The 23,640-nt window shown below is 38.2% G+C and overlaps 1 protein-coding gene across 3 annotated transcripts in view; it reads right to left on the bottom strand.

The window, feature by feature from the left end:
- The window catches only part of ITGA2 (integrin subunit alpha 2), a 100,272-nt gene that overhangs the window by 17,825 nt on the left and 58,807 nt on the right, over positions 1-23,640 (bottom strand). Inside the window, exons 8-24 of one of the 3 annotated variants that reach the window (XM_005282174.4) lie at positions 22,874-23,024; positions 21,957-22,122; positions 21,514-21,587; positions 19,615-19,753; positions 17,358-17,503; positions 16,418-16,561; positions 14,371-14,574; positions 13,376-13,512; positions 11,648-11,787; positions 10,260-10,411; positions 8,759-8,869; positions 8,340-8,422; positions 7,689-7,830; positions 5,983-6,075; positions 3,850-3,926; positions 3,604-3,687; positions 282-384 (exon numbers count right to left, since the gene is read on the bottom strand). In XM_005282174.4, coding sequence (XP_005282231.1) covers positions 282-384; positions 3,604-3,687; positions 3,850-3,926; positions 5,983-6,075; positions 7,689-7,830; positions 8,340-8,422; positions 8,759-8,869; positions 10,260-10,411; positions 11,648-11,787; positions 13,376-13,512; positions 14,371-14,574; positions 16,418-16,561; positions 17,358-17,503; positions 19,615-19,753; positions 21,514-21,587; positions 21,957-22,122; positions 22,874-23,024 — 2,146 coding nt within the window. Of the gene's footprint in view, positions 1-281; positions 385-2,698; positions 2,943-3,603; positions 3,688-3,849; positions 3,927-5,982; positions 6,076-7,688; positions 7,831-8,339; positions 8,423-8,758; positions 8,870-10,259; positions 10,412-11,647; positions 11,788-13,375; positions 13,513-14,370; positions 14,575-16,417; positions 16,562-17,357; positions 17,504-19,614; positions 19,754-21,513; positions 21,588-21,956; positions 22,123-22,873; positions 23,025-23,640 lie in introns of those variants that run through there. The other 2 variants (XM_065598910.1, XR_010602161.1) reach the window with 2 other exon arrangements.

The following is a 23,640-nucleotide window of genomic DNA, read 5'->3' as shown; positions in this document are numbered from 1 at the left end:
AAGAGTGCATAAAGGTAAGCACATACGTAAGTCTTTGCAAGATCTGGGTTAATGTGAGCAATTGGAGAACCAAACGTGCATAAGATTGCCCATCACTAAATGGAAATCTTACCTTTAAGCAGTGAAGGTTGTGCATTATGGTGTGAATCATTTTCCTCATTGACCAGATTCATAAAGCAGCACAGTAAAACATACCAAGGACCATCATTTTGTCTGCTCTTTGGGTACAGACTATAGATAAAAGGCAAGATCTTGTCTCATCTCCAGAAATGTTTACTAACCTTCACTGAAAAATTGAACGCAGGACCAATCTCTTCAAAATTATTCACAGTGGAAGGAATATTACGATCAGAATATACTTCATAGAAATTTATGTTGGTAAGCCTGGTAATCAACCATAAAACAATAGATTTTTATTTGGCAGCTATGTAATTGGATGCTTTTGGGTTCATTATAAATCAGTGAATCAAAGTTCAGAAGTGTAAGAAGAAGAGATTCAATTATTTGTATCCTTTTTTTAGTTTAATGTTAAAAAGTTGTTTAAGAAACAAGAAATTTCTTATTGGAGCCCAAATCTCGAAGAGGATTTGAAATGTAGTGCAGCACAGCAATACCATGAAGTGGGAAAAATTTGCCACTGATGTTAAAATATACACATTAAACAAGGAATATATTATTGCTGCTGCAAACAAAAAATGAATGTTTTTTATCCAGGGATTTTTGGAAATGCTGATTATTGAAAAGATAACAGATGAAGTGTCACATACATTTTAACACTAATTTCGCTACAGAATAGAGGTGTTTTAGAAGAAAATATCTGTCATGGAATGATACAAATAAGGCTGAGCTGATCAGCAAACATTTTGGGAGAAAACTCATGGATTCATCCTGCTGTTGGGACGTAGGAATTGGCACACCTGGTGAGGTGTCACATCTGGGTCTTTCAAGATATTGTAATAGTTTTCGCAAAATTGGGGCTGTTAAAATTGGCCACTGTATTTGTGGGCCAAATTCTTCTAAAATTAATCTCTCAGACCTTGTCTAAACTTGCCTATACTTGCAATAGTGTGTAAGGTACATGTAGCTACACGCACAAGGGCTCTGGCATCTTCCCATTGCTGGAGCCTTTCACTGTGGCAGGAAAGGGCTCTGGCAAGGGGGGCCTATTGAAGTCTTTCCCTACTGCAGAAGAAGACTGGAGACTTTTCCTGCTGCCTCCCCTCTGCCAGTCTTTCTCTGCTGTCAGATTCTTTTACTGAGGCAGGGAAAGGCTCCAGCTGTGAACAAACCAGCGTAGACATGGGAGGCACAGCTTGGGTGCTTAGAGAGCTGTGTAAAGTATTACGTAAGGGTTCAAATGTGTCGGGGACTCTACTCTACTCACTTAAACAGTGCCTCAGTGTTTACACTGCTACTTATATCCGTGCTAGCTGGGATGCAGTGTCTGTATTCTACATGCCACCATAAGTGTAGAACTACCCTCAAATTCATTGTTGCTGTGTACTTTTAAGCAGAGACCACCTTTCACCTCAAAAGTTGAGTTTGGAGTGATTGCTGTTTGTTGTTTTCTATCAGTTTAAGTTTATAAATGTCATTGGGATACCTTTGGCATGAAGCACTACACAAAGTTAGATAATATATTTATTCCTTCACCTGTAGTTCGCTGCATGAGCACATCATATATAACCATAAATAGTTTATCCTAGATAAGGAGGTTTTCCTTGATCCCAAGCAAACTATCCATTTTGAAAAGGGCTTTCAATACATTTGAACCAGCAAGCCCACAACTGTATATACTGTACATTAATTATATAATTAAAAACAGAGCACTTTTGTTGGTGGTTCTTGTGCTGACCTAGCTACAATACAGATGTTACAGCCAGCACTACCTATCTAGGTAACTATATGGTTGCCACGACTGCAGTATTTGAGCACCTATAATATCTGTACCTGGCTAAGTATGTATTAAGGGTTGTGTAGCTACATATCTAATCTTTTTATTATTTTTCTTTTTAAAAGCAATGCCATTTTACAAAGAGAATAAGACGACCTTTCCTGTACTTGATAAAGCAGGAATTTCTAACAGCAGCCAAATAAAGATAGTGAATCTAAGGTATCATAAATATAGAGGGAAGGGTAACAATCTTTATGTATGCAGTAGCATAAAATTCCACCTCTACCACCATGTCAGGGTTCCCCACACAACTCTGAACTCTGGGGTACAGATGTGGGGACCCGCACGAAATACCCCCTAAGCTTATTTTCTACCAGCAACACTCATGTCTGACCCTGGGCTAAGGGCCCCAGACTTTGACAAACCTTTCCTAGTAACCACAGATGTGTCCGAGCATGGTGTGGGAGCAGTTTTAATGCAGGAAGGACTGGATCAAGAATTCCATCCTGTCATGTTTCTCAGCAAAAAACTGTCTGAGAGGGAAAGCCACTGGTCAATCACAGAGAAGGAATGTTACGCCATTGTGTAAGCGCTGTAGAAGCTACGCCCATAAGTTTGGGGCCGGCGTTTCCACCTGCAGACCGACCATGCTGTGCTAAAGTGGCTTCATATCGTCAAGGAAAATAACAAAAAACTTCTTTGGTGAAATTTAGCTCTCCAAGATTTTGATTTTGAAATACAACACATTTCAGGAGCTTCTAACACAGTGGCTGATGCACTCTGCCATGAAAGTTTCCCAGAACCTTTATGTATGCAGTAGCATAAAATCCCCCCTTGGTAGCTGTAGTGAATCGCCTTACCTGTAAGGGGTTAAGCAGTTCAAATAACCTAGTTGGCACCTGACCAGAAGGACCAATGAGGAAAGAAGATACTTTTAAATCTGGGGGGAAAGGATTTGTTTGTTGTTCTCTTATGTTGTTCCCTCTCCAGATGGAGGGAGAAGGAAGCAGGTATAACATCTCCTGAAAATATACGTCGAATAATCCATCTAAAACCACAGAAATTGTAAGTAGGGCAAGGAAATGCGTTAGGTTATCTTTTGTTTTGGCTTATGAATTTTCCTATGCTACAGAGGTAGTTTTATTTCTGTTTTTGTAATTGTGAAGCTGAGCCCAGAGGGAAATCCTCTGTGTTTTAAATCTTTTCATTACCCTGTAAAATTACCTTCCGTTCTGATTTTGCGGGTGTGATTCTTTTACTTTTTTCTTTATAATAAATTTCTTCTTTTAAGAACCTGATTGATTTCTGTGTCCTGAAGACAAAGGGTCTGGTCTGTGCTCACTTTGCTAAGGCAATTAGTTGGTATATTATTCTCAAGCCTCCCCAGGAAAGGGGGTGAAGGGGTTGGGGGGGGGTATCTTGGGGAGATAGGAATTCCAAGTGACCCTTCCCTGAATTTTTGTGTAAATCACTTGGTGGTAGCAGCAATACAGTCCAAGAACAAGGAAAGGAATTTGTGCCTTGGGAAAGTTTTAACCTAAGCTGGTAGAAAATAAGCTTGGGGGTCCTTCACGCGGGTCCCCACATCTGTACCCCAGAGTTCAGAGTGGGGGGGAACCTTGACATAAGGTCTCAAGGTCTCTCAGAGGGACCTTTATGTTCAAATACCTTTGACAAAAATGACAGATACTTTTCTTTATTCAGCGTACCTTGTTAAGTGAATTTCTGCATCATACCGCAGAGGAATTGACAGGTAGACCTGGTTGTCTGCTTCTTGCTCTTCATTACTTTCACTATTTATCAAAAACATAGTTTGTTCACTCATGTTTTATAACTCACAATTACATTTAAAACAAATTATACTGGCAATCATAGTTAACTTATTATATTTTAACTCTGCAGCAGTAGCAGGGGATGCTTTTTAAATGAAATTATTATATAAGAATATACTTTACCTCAAAGCATGAAAACTTATTTTTGCCATATCCTGAAGATTTTTTAGATTAAAGTCAAAATTAATATCGAAATATACCTAAACAAAAGATAAACAGAAATAAACAAACAGATTATACAATAAGCAAATTGAAAGTGCTTACAAACAAATATAATTAATTATAATAATTATGTATCTGCATATAAACATTGAGTGTGATGGACACACCAATGCCTGGGTGGTGTCTGCCCCTGCAGGAGTAGGACAGAGGCAGAGCACTGCATGAGGCAGTGGCAGGAGCCTGGGGCACTGTCTGAGGCAGCAGCTCTGGTAGAAGCTCTGCGCTTCTCAGTGACCTGCCTTTGAGCTTTACTTTTTTTCTTCCCAGGACTGCGACTCCCTGAAATTTAAGCATAGCTCTCAGCCTTCATTTTTATAGGCGAAACAAACCATCCTCTTGAAACATAGGATCTCTATTCCCCTGATCTTCTTAGTAGCTCTTCTCTGCACCTGTTCCAATTTAAATTAATATTTCTTGATCATGGGTGACCAGAATTGTATACAATAATCCAGATGAGGTCTCACCAGTGCCTTATACTATGGCATTAATTCTTCCCTATCTCTACTGTAAGTACCTTACTTGAGACATCTTAAGATCACATTTGCCTTTTTCATGACCACATCACGCTAGTGGCTCATAGTCATCTTATGATCAACCAAGATACCCAGGTCTTTCTCTTCCTCTGTTGTTTCCTACTGATGAGCCCCTCATGTATTACAGAAATTCTGATTAGTCCCTAAGTGCATTACCTGGCACTTCATACTATGAATTTTTAACGCACTTCTATTACTCCAGTCCTCAGGGTCTCCAATTCTTCCTGTACAATATTCACTTCTCTGTATTGATAGTGCCTCCCAACTTTGTGTCATTAGCACGCTTGATTAGCACACTCTCAGTTGGTGCCAAGGTCATTAATGAAATATGAAGTTATTTGGGTTATATACATTCTTAAGCATTAACTCAGCAGAGGGAACGTTTCTGTTCTACCTGGCAAGCTTCTCATTGTTCCAAATTACCCTGTCATGGAATGAGAGGACTATTTTCCTCCTGCCCCAGGGGAACAGAGAAGAGGATGGGCTTCCTAAAACCTTGGCTATCCTGAGATTTACACACCTCCTTTCAGGTGCTGGGTTACCCCTTCTTCCATGGCAGCACAGCTCCCACAAACTGGTTATGTTTGCAGCCCTGGAGAGGGAGTTAATGTTGATGGAACCAAGCAGGAATTCCTAGCTCAACAAACTGCTCTGGGCAAAGTCTCTGATGTCTTTTTCCTACACAAATCTCAGAACCATTACTCCATCTTCATCCTCCTTGACCTGTCAGCTGCCTTCAATCCAGCTGATCATGCTCCTGCTCTTGAAGTCTTGTCATTCCTTGGCTTCCATGACTCTGTCCTCTCCTGGTTCTCCTCCAGCCTCTCTAACTGGGTCCTCCTCATCGATCCTCCAACTTTCTGTGGGGATTCCACAGAATCGGTCTTCTCTCCCCCAGTTTACATTATATCTCTGGGTAATCTCATCCACAAACACAACTTCAACTACTATCTCTGTGCTGATGACTCTGAGATCTTCCTCTCTACCCCAGTCCTGTCTTTTTCTGTCCAAACTAACATCTCAGTCAGTCTTCTGAAATCTCCTGGTGGGTGTCTAGTTGTCAGCTCAAGCTAAACATGGCTAAAACAGAGCTCTTAATCTTTCCCCCACTCTCCCCACTACCTTCTTTCCCAATCACTATGAATACCATCATCATCTTGCCTGGAAATCTGTCCAGTGCCCAGGGGAGAATATCATAAAGAATGGCTGCTTCTCACCTTCTGTCCCCAGCCCCCGTCCCTCACAGAGATACAGCGTTACAGTAGCATGGTAGGGAGACGCATACTACAGAGCCACTTCTTTCCCCAGCCCTGTGGGCTTGGAGGATCTTTGGGTCATTGTTTAGCATCATCAGAACAGGCAACATGTAACCCAAAGTGAGGTTTGAATCTAACCAAATCATTAATAAGAAAACAGTGCTTGTTATTTGTGAAGGGGGATCCTTTTATAAGCATTGTGGTAGGAATAACAAACTTACTTAAATACAAAATCTGAGCAGTACCTGTTGTCCCACTTTAAAAACAGGATAGCTGACTTGGCAAATGACTGATTTATGGCCAGTGCCCATCTGACACGAGATTTCAGTCCCATCAGCCTAGAGGGAAAAAAAACCAACAACCCAGATATTAGCTTCTGCTACAAAACCATAGAATTCCCTACACTACATTTTTCAATGTGACATCTACCGTGTAGGGTCAAATCCACCCCTGAATCCAGCTGCAGTTCCACTACGGGCAAGCTGTTGAGAGGCTGTGCGGGGGGTGGGAGGGTTGGACTGGGTCAGGTGAGGAGAGGAAAGATAACAAGGGGACTGTGACTACATATATCCACTGGCAAACTGCTTCTGTGCAACTGCTTATTGTCTACTAATCCCACGAGGGGGCTGTACTTAGAAACAAGGAATATAGATTGGAGGTCAAAGCGGTACATGCTTTATATTAGTAACGACCCCAAAGTGACACTGAGGAGTCACCTGTTCTTCTGGGTGTAGTGACACCTGCAGCATCAACTCTTATTGGGCTTTCAAGCACAAAGTGGGAATTCCATCCCCAAGCCCTCAAACAAAGCCAGTGTAAATGGGTTTTGTGCATGGGACCAGATTTGGCCGTTTCAGAAAATTAACCTAAATATGAACTTAAACAGAGAATCCTCCTTGAATGATGGCGTTCACTTAGTTCCCATTCCATTGTCTAGTTCTATATAGTTCTGGTTCTAGGCTTCTTTCTGCTCTGAAGCAGAAACCTTTTTTGGGGAAAATGGGTTCCCTTGAAGACTGAATTTTCTCTAAGCCAATGGATTTTTTAAAAATCTGATTTTTGTTGTGGTTCTTTGTGCAATGGAATCGTTGTGGTTGTGCTGTACAATGGGGACTGGTGCATACCAGGTGAGTGACATGGAGCCCATCTATTTGCATGCAGGAGAACACGGGTCTTGGTTGGGCCTGGGCAGGGCCAAGGAATTTGCCTCTTCACGAATGCTCCCATTCCTTCCCTGCATAAGGTATTTTAACCACTGGATTCTAACCCTCACCGGAGCAGCCTTGTAACCTGGGCCAGGCACTGGGGTCTGGATTTTATGCTGTATTAACCGGCTGGGAGCAAGAGTTCAGATAAATGATTTATTCCAGTCCCAAAATAATATGTAACATTCCTTTCTTTTTTGCAAGGAAAAAAATCCATTAGAAGCCTGGTTTCTGGTAGAGTGATCATCTTGATCTGACGAACGGTCTAGTTGAAATACATGACCTTGGCAGTAATGCTATTTCTGGCTCCAAAATCTGTGTTTCGAAGCTCTATCCATGTTGCACACTTGATTTGTCAAGTATAAACTCTCTGTGGCACAGCAACGGTATTCAGAAGTGTTGCTGGGGGTCAAGCAGTAGATACGGGATGCCAAGTCCCAGGGTAAGGAAAAAATGATGGTAATAGTGAGGCTGAATCAAACTATGTAGATTGCCAGCTTTTTTGTTGATCTGGCTGTCTCTATCCTTGATCTAGATAAACTGATACGCTACGTTTAATTCTGACTGATGCTAAGACAAAGCTGGAAGATGATTTTGGTATCCTAGGGAATAAGTTGGGTCAGAGGGGGTAGTGTGCACATCAGCCTTTGCTCGGAAAACGATACTAGAAAGAAAAACATTTCTCTGGGAAACCAGAAAAACAGCAGTAATAGGAAAAGTTGAGAGGAGGTGAATATTTTACATACTGGTAAAGAAGATGAAGCAAAAAACAAGTTTTCTGAAAATGTAGCCTGGATTCTGGTGTTGTAGGCATTTTCTTTTTTATTTCTCAGCTTCACACTGAATGTTAGCCTTCTGTTCTTGCTGCTGACAATAAAGGGCCGTTTGCTGTTGAAAAAATTGTTTGGTATTATAAATATAGTAACTAGTGCAGTTGCAGATCACTAAAAGGCATTATACTTCCATTAAGCAACAACTACTCACATGCATAGCACTATCAATTTTCAAAGTTCTACATACTTACAATAACTTTATAATAACTTTTTACAATGGCTATAAGTGAGGTGAACTCATCTCTTAAAACTGACCTGAATGAACGCTTTCTGTAAAGCTACATAATCTTGACTATGTACTATCAATATGACATTATTAAGTTTTAACAGTAGAAATGCTGTAATTCTCTTTAAAAGCAAAGTAACTGTAAGAATTCAGTTGCCTTCCAGCACAGTCATACATCTGTCTACAACAGCTGGTTTCTCATCCTCTATTAGTGGTAGAAACTGAAAGACTCTTTGTATATTTTTCTACAAATATTTGCCGCATACTCTTAAGTTTTTATTCAGAATGCAGTTGGCAAAAATGTTCCTTACGAAAAACTCACTTTATTTAACACTTACCCATCATCAGTTTTCTGTTGAACCTCAAGAACAAGATCAGAAATACAGAGTTCGTCCTCACCACAGTCCTTAACAAAAGGGATCTACAGGAAAGAAAAAAAAAATTTTCCTGTACTTCTTTAGTTTCAAATTACAATTTGAGGACCAGATCGACTATATCTAATTTAACTTCAACACCTTAGAAATAACTTAGTTTTATTATCCCCATTTTATAAATGTCTCAGTGAGACTTATAGACACTAAGCAGCTTTTGTAAAGTCATACAACGTAAAAACTGGGAAATGAACCCATGCCTTCTGTCGTCAGTACAACGTCTTAACCATAAGACTATCCTTCATCTCGACATACTCTGTTGGTGACAAGAGGAGCAGTGTTGGGGGAGCACTGTGTGCTTTCATACAGTAACATTCTATACTTACACTGTAGGCCACAGTGGCAGGTGAATATATATCGAGGACAGGACTGGAGCCAGGATTCTTGAGGCTAATATCAATGCGCAGACTAAGGGAGTTTACAGCATCAGAAGGCTCCTATAATACACATATATATTCAGTGGCAATTAGCTGTTCAACAGATCATTTAAAACAGTATAACATATTTGCCATTAAGAATATTTAACATCCTGTAAACAACAGAGACTAACACAAAGTGTTTCTTCTCTTCTTCTAATATTGCAGCATTGCCTTTTTTTAACCTTTTGTTTCTTCTTGTGCTGGTCTGCTAAGCAGTATTACAGCAGAACCTACCAGTGTCAGCATTTCCATTATAATACCCAAGGATTTGTAGAGGCTGTAATTGTTTCTGTGTCTTTGGTGCCTGGAAAGTCCCTGCTGTTGCAGAGGCTGCTTGCTATTCAGAAGACGAAGTTATCCCTTAGAAGCAGCCACATGAAATCTGTTTCATTCTTTCCTGGCTGTTTAAGTCTGGCCCTTTCCCAAGCATGGATTCACTGACTCTACCCCACTTTGCCTGACTACCATATATGGCAAATGGGCCCTTATAAATGACATCAGGGGAAGCACTAAACATGTGGAGTACGTCTCCCCACCATTATCCCTTCCTGATTTCCTAGTAGTGAATGGGTTCTTCCCAGATCAGTGACAAACTGATTAAAACTCCCTCGTCCCAATCCCTCTCTGAAATGAGGCTGAACCAAGAGGAGTTGATGGATGTGACCCATTGGCCCTAGTGGCGAGTAGGTGTATGAGGAAAGGAAGAAATCCCCAAAGTTAACTATCTGTAAATAGATTGGTTTGGGTATTTTTTAAATTCTTTATTGAAGGCAGGAATAAAAGAACCAGTTCCCTGACAGTTTCATCACCGTTCATGGAATCAAGCAAGGGGTTTACTGCAGCTTTAGGAATCTGGGTTGTTTTCATTGTTATAAAGAAGGGCAGTTGGGTTTTTTATGTCTGTACACCAGGTTGACTCACTTCCTGAAAAGACCAGCCTATGCTGCAGCCCCTTTCTGCAACCTTCTAGGGTTGGTACACACCAGAAGGCGGCTTAGGCTGTTTACCTTGTTTTTTTTTTAAATAAAAAAAAACATTTGCCACTTGTATCTTTGTACAGCCAGCTATGGAATGGTGCACTCTGTGGGTGAAATCCTGACACCACTGAAATCATGGGCTTGATGCAGAAATTATTGGATGAGGTTCTTTGGCCTATTTGAAGGAGATCGGACTAAATGATCATAATTGTCTCTTCCTGCCTTAATATCTATGAACGTGAGTTTTGCCATGATTTGAATAGGGCTTATATTTTTAAGATGTCTGAGGTGTCTGAGAAGTCAAACAGTTTTGGTTAGATATTTAGTAAGTTATTGACTATATCAAATAAAATTCTGATTTCTGGATGTAAGAGTCACCCATTTCTTTCTTAGATGACTTAAGACACATGAGGGTGTTTGAGACTGCTTACCTGTACATTAAAGATGTGCTCAACACAGGTCTCTGCAGAACTTACAACAATATTCTTCTGTATATATCTCTCATTGTTTTCTTTGAATAATCCTCTAGAAGTCACTCTAGATGACTGGAGATCAGCATCCAGTGTTGCATTGTATCTGATATCTACAAAAGAAATGGAACAAATTTTGGTGGAGTCCGAATTTCAGTGCAACTCCCATCAGAATCAGGCTTCAGTATTATAGAATGACTGATTTTGCCATGAAACCCAAGAATATTTTACTGCTTCTGTAGCTTGCTAAACATGAAACCTTCTGAAAAATGGTAAACAATCCAATATCTACTGAGAATGAGAGAGTCTGTAACCTGGGTAAGAGGTCATTCTGCAAGGCCAGGAATATGCCAAAGGCAGATACCTTGCAATCATATCACAGAATTCTAAATGTACCAGTCTATAAAGCACTCTGCATCTAGTCATCCATCAAACTGCATTTTCAGCTTTAATTTTTTTTTCAAATGTTACTATGAGTGCTTGCTATGGAAATTCATCATTATTTTGTTGCTCACAAATTGTAACCACTGAAAAGATACTATATTCAGTAGAGAAGTGGTCAAACTTATTTTGCCAATTATTTGGTGTAAAGATAATTGATCAGGTGGGGTCTGACAATATTGTATCATAAGTCCTTAAAGGACGCTCATAATGTTTTTCTATCTCCCTGTCTTCCTAAAAATGGTGATGGACAAGTCTAGTGAAAGACCCAAGGTTGGGCTTTAAATTATTTTTTTAAAAATCATATAGTTTGGGCTGTCCTGTCTAATTCTCTTCTATTACCCCAAAAGAGCTCCTGTCTGCTCACATCAGAGGTAGCAGCATGTTCAGCATGAGTGATTTAGCAGTGGGAGACATCTTTTTTTGTTGAAGAGAGAAGATATGCTCACTGCTGCAGCTTCAAACAGCAGCCTGGAAACAAGCTCTGTACCCCTGCCATCTTCTTAAGTTACTCCTTTACTCCTCCAAAGTGATCAAAGCGGATGACAGGACTGGAGTGCAGCTGAAGGACAACTAGAGAGCTCAATGCAATGAAACTAGCCTCTGAGCTCCCCTGCCTTTACTCCTCTCTCCCTGATGGCACTTCAGAGTGCTAACAGGGTAGGTGAGAAGTCTGCACTCTCTTTTCAATATAACTTGTCTCTCACTTTCCAAAGACAGTAGGTCAGTGATGACACCAGTGCTTTAAAATAAAACAAAGAAGCAATTCTTCAACCACTATTAAAATTTATAGTGATTTCTTCTTTTATAGGTTTGTAATCCAATATTAGTTTTTAATTTCCCCCAGTATATTAGAATTGCAACACTTTCAACATAATTCACATAAGCAATACATTAGGTATTCTTACCCACTTGGTTATTTCTATTAGCAGGTCTAAACTTGGCACTGAAACATATTTTGACGGCTATCTCAGTGTTCTTATTCAGCAGACTGATTTTCTCAGGTACAAATGATGCTCTTATGGACACATTTGCAATGCTTTGTGACCTGAAACAAAAGAGATGGCTACATGTGATTTCAAGGACCCGGAGTAAAACAGAAACTTAGTTCTGGGACAGGCCTATCTGTGACTATAATGTTTTTTATAATGGACCCCACTGTAAAATTTCACATCATGCCAGCTTGGTACAGTTATCTTTCTTTGATGAAATGGTTCTTTTCAATAGCTAATATTCTTTTTCAAATCTCTCTTATGTTGTCACATTAACTGATACAATACAATGGGAGATTTATGATAAGTTAATATTAATATTCTTAATATTTTAAATAATTGTTCATAAGATAGAATCAAGTTCTTGTATTTTTCCATAAGGAAAACTGCTATTGTTCTTTTAGGAAAGTCACTGACCTTAATGGTGGAGCAGAGCAGTTAAATTATTTTTCACACAAGCTAATTAAGAAGAAATGTAACTGTCATTAAGTGGTCAAGATTCCAAAGAATTGTTTTGAAGAACTGAAAAAATATTGCCAAGCAAATCCAAGATGATGTTTTGTTAACAACTGATTTTCCTGTTTGCATTTTACAATTTACATATATACTTTAATGAGCTTCACTTTTTGTCAAGTTAGATCAAATTCTAGAGTAAAGCAGAGATATGAATACCTTTTATTGATCAAACTAAAAGAAATGTTTCAAACAGCTTTCTAATGTATATATGGAATGCCTGCTGACATCAACCAAAGTTCCACTGTGGATAAAAGGTACTAGATGGCCATTGTTTTTCAATTTGATTTTATGATGCAAAAAGTGGCAATTTATTTATATTTTTAATTCTGTTACCAGTGCAAACCCATAATTCATAAAGTGTCTCTATAATATCCTTGGGGAGGCCTGGTGAGGACATGGATAACCGAGAAGTGAAGCTATTTATCAAGCTGTGTTTCAACTTAGCACCATGCAATGTGCTGCACACAATGGATATGTCTACACAGCAAAGAAAACCCTGGGGCTTGCCCATACCAACCAACTTGGGCTCACAGGACTTGGGCTGTGGGGCTGTTTCATTGCTGCGTAGACTTCGGACTTGGGCTGAAGTATGGACTTCTAGGACCCCACGAGGTGGGAGGGTCCCAGAGCTTGGGATCCAGTCTGAGCCCAGAAGTGTACACAGCAATGAAACAGCCCCACAACCCAAACTCAAGTTGGCTGACAGTTGCTGTGTAGACATTCACAAGTGCTTCCCAAAGCAATACTGGGTAACTGTTCTTGTTTTTATGTGATGAAACTTGTAAACTGTCTTGGCAGGTATGCATTGTCCACCGGACAGAAAAGGTTAATTTTGTCAGAAATAGGTGCCAATTTTATTTCACTGCTCTATTTGCTTACTCTATAGAACAGCTCTTCCAAACAGGTCAGTCCATTATTCGTTACTGGCAATTGAAAATAGGGTAGTCCAACACTATTTTTCAACTAGATACTCTATTAGCATAATCATGAGAAAACAAATGCGTTAGTGCCATACACATGCCATGAGTGGAGGTGGGTTGGAGGTTGGGGAATGTTTTGCTATTTCGTTAAACAAATGCACTACTTATATCCAAAATATTAAAACACTGGCCAAAATAATTGACTAACCAGAGTTGAACCACATTTCCATCGGCACCAATAGATACATCAGTAATGCCATCACCATTTAAGTCTCTATGGCCATCTACTGATCTTCCAAAGTACAGGAGTAGTTGTCCGAAAGCAGAATTTGATCCTAAAATTTTCTAGAAAAAGAGAACTTGATTACTGACAAACAGCAGCATAAGCATTTGATTTTCACATTTATTCTATTAGGATGCAACATATTTGTTTAGACAAACTCTTTTGTGGATGGTCTCTCTATTATTTGTAAGGGTTCCTTTTTTCTGAGACAGCAAATAATTTTTTTTTTAAATCTTGGAAGTAAATTGACCAAGCAGACAGATTGCTGCATGCCAACTAGTCATTATTGAAAAGCTTTATTTCCATCTCACATGAAGCAATTCTCAAGGACTGGAAAATTTAACAAATCTTCTAACAAAACTTTTTTGCATCAGGAGAATTCTCATGAGAGAAACATGTTACAATATTATTATTTCAATCTATGGGATTTGGGTATCTAATTCCCCTTTGTGCCTTTGAAAGTCTCCTCCTTAAATACTATACTTTTAAAGCCTTCACATTTGGAATTAACCCAATATTTTCTGGTGTGCACCAACTCTATAAGGCTAAATAATGGGCTGCCTAAAACCTTTTCTGGAAATGAGTCAACTTGGTGTACAGGATTAAAAATGTAACTATAGATTCAGTGGGCTAGGCTTCCTCCCAACAAATGTTCACGTCACCTATCTCTGTACCCCTAGCTATCAGCTGCACAGGTGTTATCCTGGGAGAATTTAGAGCTGGCATATGGTGGAAGAAAAGGAAGTGATGCTGAAAATAGCCAGTAAGAGTCTACCGAATATGACACAGTATTTAAAGGGGATAGAATACCAGCTAACAAAAAAACCCTCATTATATCAAATCCTTTAGTTTGAATCTAGCTGAATTTTGTATCACATCACAAGCCTTTGAATACAGTATTATGTAACAAAGTTATTTACCTGTGAATATTTGGTACGTATAGTCCTTAGATTGCCATTGTAAATGTAAACTGCTCCAGAGTTCTGATTTTCTAAAGGTGCACCTATTATCACATCATTAAAACCATCCAAATCAATATCTGAAAGGGTCGCCATAGCAGATCCAAATCGAGCATTTTCTAACCCTTGTGGACCTTCTAAGAGTTCTTGTTGATCCAAAATTCCCTTTTAAGAATAGAAGAAAGAACAAAACTACTGTGTCAGTAGATTAAAGGGAAAAAATATCTGCATTATTCTTTTCCAATGTGCATTTCCTTGGACTTGCCAGCACTGAACTGTATATGCCATCATGTTACCTATTCACTTAGCTTTGTTAGGTCTTTCAGTCATAGCAAATGTTGCAGCAGAAAAATTAAAGCATGCAAAGAGAAGTATTAATTGCACATGTAAATGCATTTCTGAGTCTTTACAATCCTCAGTTTCCTCATCTGATTGTTCTAAATGTTCCAAAATTTTTCAAATATCCATTGATACATTTTTAATGGTGAGAGTAATTTACCATTGGAACAATTTACCAAGGGTCATGGTGGATTCTCCATCACTGACTATTTTTAAATCAAGATTGGATGTTTCTCTTGGATATGCTGTAGGAATTATTTTGGGGAAATTTTATGGCCTGTGTTGTACTGGAATGTCAGACTAGATGATCACAATATGGTCCAGCTTTGGATTACCAATTTTTACGCACTGAGAATGGAAATTCTTGTAACTGGACATAATTCTTTGAAACAGAAATGGAATTTCCTACTAGCTAATGCAAAACCCATTTGTGGAAACACTAGTATTCCTGACCTTCCTACTGCCAACTGAAGAAAAAGTGTTGAAAAACAGTCTATGTGGTAATATTGCATTATCTATCTTAAAAAGCATCGTCAAAACAAATATCTTTATGTTTGCCATATATTCTCATTGTTTTGTACACAAATATGCTAGCTATGCTAGTCAGACTGTTTATCCACAATGGTTAGCACTTAATTCCTGTAGCACAGGCAAATTACATAATTCCATGCTATTTTAAAATTCGATTAAAAATATTAAATCATAGTTTTCCAATCATTTTCTATTTGCAAACGTGAAAAATCCATCCACTAGATGTTTGGGTTTTGTTTTTGGTTTTTTTGCCTATTATCAAAGTGAACTGTTGTATCAGCTCTCCTCAGTAGCACCTTCGTCCTGCTTAACAGCCTGGGGGAAAATGCTATTGACAGAAGCAGAATTAGAACTCTGAGCAGGTTGAGTTCTTTTCTGCCACTCCCAGTATTCTCCACATTCATTGGCTCAGTGTATGTGAGTTCTCACTCCCCAGCACCTCCCATATTCTTGAAATGGCATTTGTTTCTCAGGCTCCCTACCAGGGGCCAGCACTCAATTAAAAAAACAAAAAAAAATAAATGCAGAAAAGTTTCAGAGCAGATAGGGATTGATTCCTCCACCTAGTAATATAGGAAACAGCTTTGCAATCCTTAATTGCTACTCAAAGGCTTTGATGTAAGGGCTGCTGATTATGGCCCATAAGTATCAAATGCACTAGTTTTACATCAGTAGTTCTAACTAGAACTGATAAAATAGTAACACTCCCCATCCTTCTCTGTGTTTTCTATGCTGCATGGAGTCATACTGAATGTCTAGCATGAATATTCAGGTATCCACCATTCAGTCATAAGACTGTCCACAAACGCCAAGCATTACAGGAATTTTACTACAAACATGTATTCATCTGAAAATATCTACCAGATGTTTGTTAATCTCCTGTTTTAAAAATTTCAGTCAGTCAATCAGGAGGCAGAAACAATATAATGTGGCCTAGGTGACAAATCCGACAACAGTGGACTCTGCTTCTTTTCAGCAGTACTTCTGTCCAAGGAAATCACAGCAAGAACTTGGTGCTAGAATTGAGAATATCATGGGTCTGTCATGAATGTGGATGTCAGATCTCGGTGCTAGCAACATATCCAGAACATGAACTTAGGTCCTTAGCCCTCCTCCCCACCCTCCCATTCTTTTTTACCTTTGTGATGGAAAACATATAAACTCTTCCCTCTTCTTTCTTTAGCTCATTCATGAACATTGGTGCAGCTACTAGCAGCACATCTGTAACTGAATCTCTGTTAACATCCACTGCACACACCACACTGCCAAAGTAGGAGCCAATCTGGAATTGATAACACAAAAGTAATTTATTTATGTCTTTTTTAAATTACACTGTTTCTGCACCTCATCCTGCATGTGTGTGTGTGAACAGTCCAACTGAATTAAATGGGACCGCTCACAAGAAAAGCAACTTGTGTAACATGCCTACGTGTTAGAAGATTCAGCCACTTACTGAATATCCATTATTACCTAACCCACTTTGTTTCTCTTCATTACTTTTTGGACAGCATCATACTGCTTCTGCTATGGCACTAACATAGTGTAATGAGACTATAAATGGAGAAAAGAGTGCTGTACAATTTATTTCTTTTTTAATGTTAAAATGTGCACATGAAATAGCCTGACCTGTGATTTACTTTTATATTTGTCTGCTTTCATAACATAAACATTCAAACTTTCAGCATCATGACAAGGCTTTTACAATGGAGAAAAAGGAATATCATGAACTTGCAAATCAATCTTGCGGTACCATCTCTCCTCCAGAAGACCTCACATGAAGAGTGGATGGATGTCAGTGGAGTATCCCCCAACTAGAGGTATTTACATAGAGGGCCTGATAATGTTTTTCCCATACCTAATTGCCATGATTCCACGAGAGACTGTATCAAAGTTACAGAAAATCTCAAATTCACTGCAAGAGTGTAGCTACAGGGGAACGGACAGATATGATGCTAAACGTTTTGCAAGAAAAAAATAATTTTAAAAAGACATACATTACCGCTGCCAACCATGAATAACCAGTTTCAGTGCAGCATATCTACAAAATTTATGTCCATGAATAAAATGATTGTACTTGCCTGATCCCCTCTCTGGGACTGAACAACCATGACTCTGCCATGGCTGTCAATGTCATAAACCACTACTCTGCCAGTGTAGTTTGATCTTGGTGCACCAGCAACAAAATAGACAGTGTTCTGGGTTGAGATAATAGCGACAGAATAACCTAGAAAAGAAGTCAACATGACAGTTGTGAGATATTATCTAGTAAAGTAGGCAGAGTTAGGGGTTGCCTACTAAGGTTATAAGCTAGGGCATGAACTTAAAGCTCAATAGCTATTCTGCACAAACTCTCTGTGGAAACATTCTCATTCTGCACTTCCAAAGTGGATTAAGTTAAAACACATAAAGGCCCTTGTTATAAAATAAGGCCAGGTCTACACTACAAACTTACATTGGTATCACTACATTGCTCAGGGATGTGAAAAATCCACAGCTCTGAGCAACAGTTATACTGTGCTAGTCCCCAGGGTAGACAGTACTATGTCGACAGAAGGACTTCAGTTGACATAGTTACTGTGTCTAGTGGTGGTGGATTAACTACACTGATGGGAGAAGCTCTGTCGTTGGCATAGTAGTGTCTTCACTGAAGCACTACAGAGGCACAGAGGCACAGCTGCACTGCAGCATTTTATGTGTAGACCTGCCCTAAGAGTGTCTATATGTGGAGCTAGTGCAGAATAGCTATTCCGCAATAACTATTCCCCTGCATACACAAGTCCTTAGTTACCCATTAGAAGAACAGAAGATGAGATGACATGGTGTCCTAGCGGCAAAACACTGCACGGCCAGGTCAGAGATTCAAGTTTGGAAGTTACGTTGTCACTCATCACCTAGCTCACTTACACTTGCATTTATTTGTTAAGGAGATATGGTTTTCAGGGGAGGAGAGTGAAATACAACTGCTCCTGACCGATTTGTAGGAAAACACTGGCTTATAGAGCAAGAAGCAGACAACAAAAATGTCAGCTGAATGCAAATGAGAGTTAGGAAAAAAGGTGGCCCTGCAATGAAGGAGGGAGAAGGAACTAGAGGCCACCATCACAGCCATTCTTCAAATCGGGCCATGTCTGGGAAGGAAACCCACTGATTATGATGGGCTCAATGCACTCTCCCACAAGACACAAAACCACTAATCCCAGTTAATGAACACACTACAGTGCTTGACTGTACATGGTAGGATATGTTAACAGTCCATCAATCATAGGTTTCAGATTGATTGACTTTTTCTAAAAAAATTTAATCCTCTCCACCAGTATTATAACTTAAGCTGCTCTGCAGGAAATACCTTAATACTGGGAAGCATTTTAAGTACATATTATCTCTGTAAACCAGTTTTACTACATATTTTGTATTTCTATTGTATTACTACACTAAATTTACTTTAACAGAAGAGAACAAAAACATTTTGCTGTAAGGTTTAGGCTTACACTGAAGAGCAATTTAGTAGTAAAACTTGGAGAAGTTTTACCAAGCAAATGTAAACTTTTATTCTAAGAAGAGTCATTTTGGTGTTTAATGGCATTGATAAAGGGTAAAGGGATCAACCAGAGACTGCCGTACAGAAATCCCTCATTAGGATGGAAAAACAAGTCTATCAAAAATGAATGGTGAAAGCCTCAACAAAAACGGTTGGTTTCCTGTATATTACAAGATATCTAACTCTCCTGGCTCTCACTGTTCCAAAGTACATATTCTATCAGTGTGGGGGATATAGCAGGTCACCAAGCTGTAAAGTTTGCTGGTTTTGGCTGAGAACAGAAATGTAAGTCAGAAAATTAATAGCGGATATAAATAAAATGTCTATTAAACTGCAGTGATGTTACTAAGAACATAAATCAAACTGGGAAAGGCCACTGAAGGAGTGAGCATGGATGAGTTGCTGACAACTAAATAAGCTTCTAACCTAAGGTCAAATAGGAAGTATATATGCAAACAAAAATCAGGGATATAAACAGACCCCTGATTATAAACTAAGTAGCCTTTTTCAATCCCTGTAATTTCTTACATTCTTGTAATGTATGTGTCCCAAGAATTTTTCATCTTATGTCATTAATATTTCAGTTAACATTCATTCAGAGTTTTAAAAATAATTAAAATGTGTCATTCCGTTTCAGTGAATCAATTGACCAGTAAATGAAATCCATTTATGTACAGAATTTCCCTTTCCTCTCAAATCAGTTCTTAAACAGGAGACTGTTGGAAGGTAATTTGCCATTGTTGCCCATCTTTGATTAACTTTAGATATGCTACATAACAAATGTTACAGCCCCTTACCTAAATACGAGCTATGGTTTCTGTCTTGTAGAATTTTTTCAAATGCTTGATTAGGGAATGTAGTCACTTGATTTGAGGTCTCCTGGACTACAGTCCCACTCCAATCATAAGCCCCAACAGCACCTAGCATCAGAACATCCTTAAAAAAATAAAATCAGAATTTTAGAGCTACCTACTCTTCCATAAGTACAAGGAAAGCAGAAGTTACAGTATATGTGTGGTGTAATCCATTTAAATTAATTATGTTTAGATACTCTAAACCCTCAGAGGTGAGTAAAATGACATAGTAATAACCTCCCTGTAACCCCAATCCTGACTCCTATATACACAATAGCTTCAATCACTGGAAACAACACTGGAGGCAGAAAAATATTTACAAATTTTTGCCATGCAGATGGACGCCTAAGAGAAGTGTGGGCTTCCCTCTTCTTCCTAAAGGTCTTTTAAAATGTAATACCCAATTAAGATAGTTTATGTATAAACTGTTTATATATGGTAATTACTTGCCCAAACCCCCATCAATTGGACTACAGTAGAACCTCAGAGTTATGAACTCCTCGGAAATGGAGGTTGTTCGTAACTCTGAAATGTTCTGTAGCTCTGAACAAAATGTTATGGTTGTTCCTTCAAACGTTTACAACTGAACATTGACTTTATACAGTTTTGAAACTTTACTAAGCAGAAAAAAATGCTTCTTTTCCTTTATTTTTTTAGTAGATTACATTTAACACAGTACTGTACTGTACTTGCTTTTTTTTGTCTCTGCTGCTGCCTAATTGTAGACTTTTGGTTCCAAATGTATGTGTGGTTGACTGGTCAGTTCATCTCTCTTGTGTGCGCAACTCTGAGGCCCTACTGTATTCAAATTCTTAAAGTTACTTGTGTGCTTAAGAACCCTGTTGAACTGATGCCTTAAAAAGGAAAATGGGAATAGAAAATATTTGCTCATATGCAACTTGCCTGACTAAGCAGAGAGAGATTGCTTAATTTTTGCTATATCCTGACTTTAACTGTCTCACAAGCTTAATGTTGCATTAATATTGAATTCATGTATTGAAATATGAATTCAACCTTTTATTCATGTAAACTTCCCTATTTTTTTGTTTTTAGGGAAGAAATTAAAAATGGATATATGTATTAGGTTTGCAGAGCTTGAAAACTGCTTGAACTGCGGTTGGACTTTGCATATTTAGACTAGGAATTCTTTATTTGGTTGAGGTATCCTTAAACATGTTTAATATGAAAAAATAGTTTTAAAATGTGTTTATATGAAAGGTGCAAAACATTTTTAACTTTTAAAATACTACACACACGTTCTTCATACTGTTACTTACATCTCCATGAATGTTAACGAACAAGCTAGTTTTGAAATATTTAGTTTCAATTTTCTGAGTTATTCAAGCACAAGACATCAAATTAGAACAGAAGAATTGTTCATGCTTGGTGAACTCAGAAATGGCTAAACTGATTTTGACCAAACTTAAAATAATAATGATAAAAAAAATCCAACCCAATTTGCATAATGTGTTTGGGAAAATTATAAGCAGCTGAAAAAAAAAAAAGAGGAGCGCTTAGAATAGAAGCCATTATTCAACGTTAATGCTATAATAAAAAGTATTATTTCACTTTTCATTATGGTATATTTTCTCTCTCCTTGCAACCGTGATGTAATTTAGTTTTGTGGTACTACTGATAAAACCACTTGTGTTCCACTTTCCTGTTTTATATTAGAAGAAAATATAAATGAAATTTGATCTGTATATTGCATTGTTGCTTATTATTCTTATTTTGTTAAATTTATACAACAACTTATGTATATGTAATTATATCTACATATTTCATTTGAGACAGTTTGTATATCATACCAGCATTATACACTACATGATTAAATATACGTACCTTTTTTTGTGAGTAATACGCACTGAAGCCCACTTGTGACATTTCCATTTGGAATGTATCACCTTGATCGGTACCTGGTACAATAACCATTATTTTGAAAGTTATTCATATATCATTAAGTCTGTTAAACATTATTGTTGCTACATATTGGCCCCAATCCTTCTGCCATTGAAGTCAGCTGAAGCATGACTGGAACAATTTGTCAAATAAATAATTTGCTCCCAAAAGTTCACCCAAAATATATACAACAGTTGTAGAGAGTGTGGAAATCTAATTGGTAAAAAGGTAATAATGTTTATCAAGATTTTAATAATGAATGGGTCACATCAGCATTTATCATACATTCATGCAAAGACAGCCTGTAACCCCTTAATAAAAACAGGGAATAGATCCTTAGCTGGTGTAAACTGTCAACAACTCCTCAGCTCCAATGGGTATATTACCTTCTATGCTAAATATGCGTTCTCCCAGTGTTCCTGCTTCTTCCAATAGTGCAGCCTCAGATGACACGTTAAAAAAATACTTTTCTGTCGGAAGACTCGCAATTCCTTTGATTTCTTTAATTAAATTTTTAGTATCAAGTTCATTTCTGATTAAGTATCCCAAAACCTTGAAAAGAGAGAAAAAGAAACCTCAGTGTGGCTCCATTTCCCTCAGTATCACACACAGAGAGATATTTTATACGTGACAGGAAAATGAAATTAATGTGCACACTCCAGGCAAAGTCTGTAGTTTCCCTTGATCCTTCACACCCTTCCCATCATGGATTTTACATCAGCCTCCTGACATCTGTAGGTAAGGTGAACTGACGGGAATGCGTAAGAAAAAACACAACATTCTGCCATTTATAATAAATATTAAGGTCTATAAACTGAATCTGAATTGCCCCACTTTGCAACTGGTGCAGTCATTTCCACCCAGGCCGAAGGAGCACAAAGTGGATGTGTAATGCTACAAAAGCAGAATGGTAGAATTTTCCAATCCCTTCATACACGGTAAATGACTATCCAAGGTGTAGGGCAGCAGAGGATCAAGCCCTGCATTCTGAATTCATTTTATTGAACAACTTACCAACTTTGAAATATCTTGTATTTCATATACAACGGGAACTAAAAAGAATATCACTGAGAATATCATGAAAGCTTATGCTCCAATACATCTATTAGTCTTAAAGGTGCCAAAGGACTCTCTGTTGCTGGATAACAATAATAATTCGAATGAATTAAAGCCTGCTGATATTACAGTGGTTCCTAAAGATGAACTCCCTCTGCATCCCAGTCTCGCTGATATAATGATGCATGAATACTTTTAATTAAATCAGTCCCACCAAAATTACAGCATTAATTCTAGTATTACTTACAGCTATGCCAAATCTGGTTATTTTGTCCTCATTGCATTTAGTTATCACTTCTTTCAAACTTGAGCCATCATGTGATTCACCATCTGTCACAACGACCATTACTTTTGTGGCTGTGGGCCGTCCACCAGATTCAGAGGAAAAAGCATGACGTCTGTGATAAATAAAGCACTAGACTTATTAAATGCGAATGTATATAATGTATGCCATTTTATATGCATATTTTAATTAATGCTTCCATCATTGACTTAGAACAAGTGCATCTGGAGTGTTTTTTTTACTGTAACACATAGGCCCAGATTTTTAAACATATTTAAGCACTGCTGTGCCACACCTGAGCTGTGCTATGCCTAACTGATTTTAGCTCTCATTTTTAAAAGGGATCTAGGTATTTAGGAGTCTAAATCCCTAAATTGTCTTTCAATGGGATTTTGGTTCCTAAATGCCTAAATCACTTTTGAAAATCATATTTAGGCTCCTAAATCAGTTAGGTATAGCACAACAGTGCCTAAATAGGTTTTGAAATCTTGGCCAAAATCCTTCATTAATAATAGTTTAGCACTTACTGCACTTCTTGCCTTCAAAGAACTGTTCAAACATCAAAACCTGAAACATTTTTTGGTCAGAGATGTGAAAAATTTTATCTGAATAATCTTTAATCTGAATTTCCTGTGGAAATTTATGTTCTGATTAAAAAAAAAAAAATTGTCCAAAAACGTTTTGACCAGCTTCACTCTCAATACTCCTGTGAGGCAAAAAAAATCAGGGAT

The sequence above is a fragment of the Chrysemys picta genome, chromosome 6, assembly GCF_011386835.1.
Source record: "Chrysemys picta bellii isolate R12L10 chromosome 6, ASM1138683v2, whole genome shotgun sequence".
Taxonomy (NCBI): domain Eukaryota; kingdom Metazoa; phylum Chordata; order Testudines; family Emydidae; genus Chrysemys; species Chrysemys picta.
Note: the sequence above shows the minus strand (reverse complement) of the source record. Positions and strands in the feature narration are given on the sequence as shown.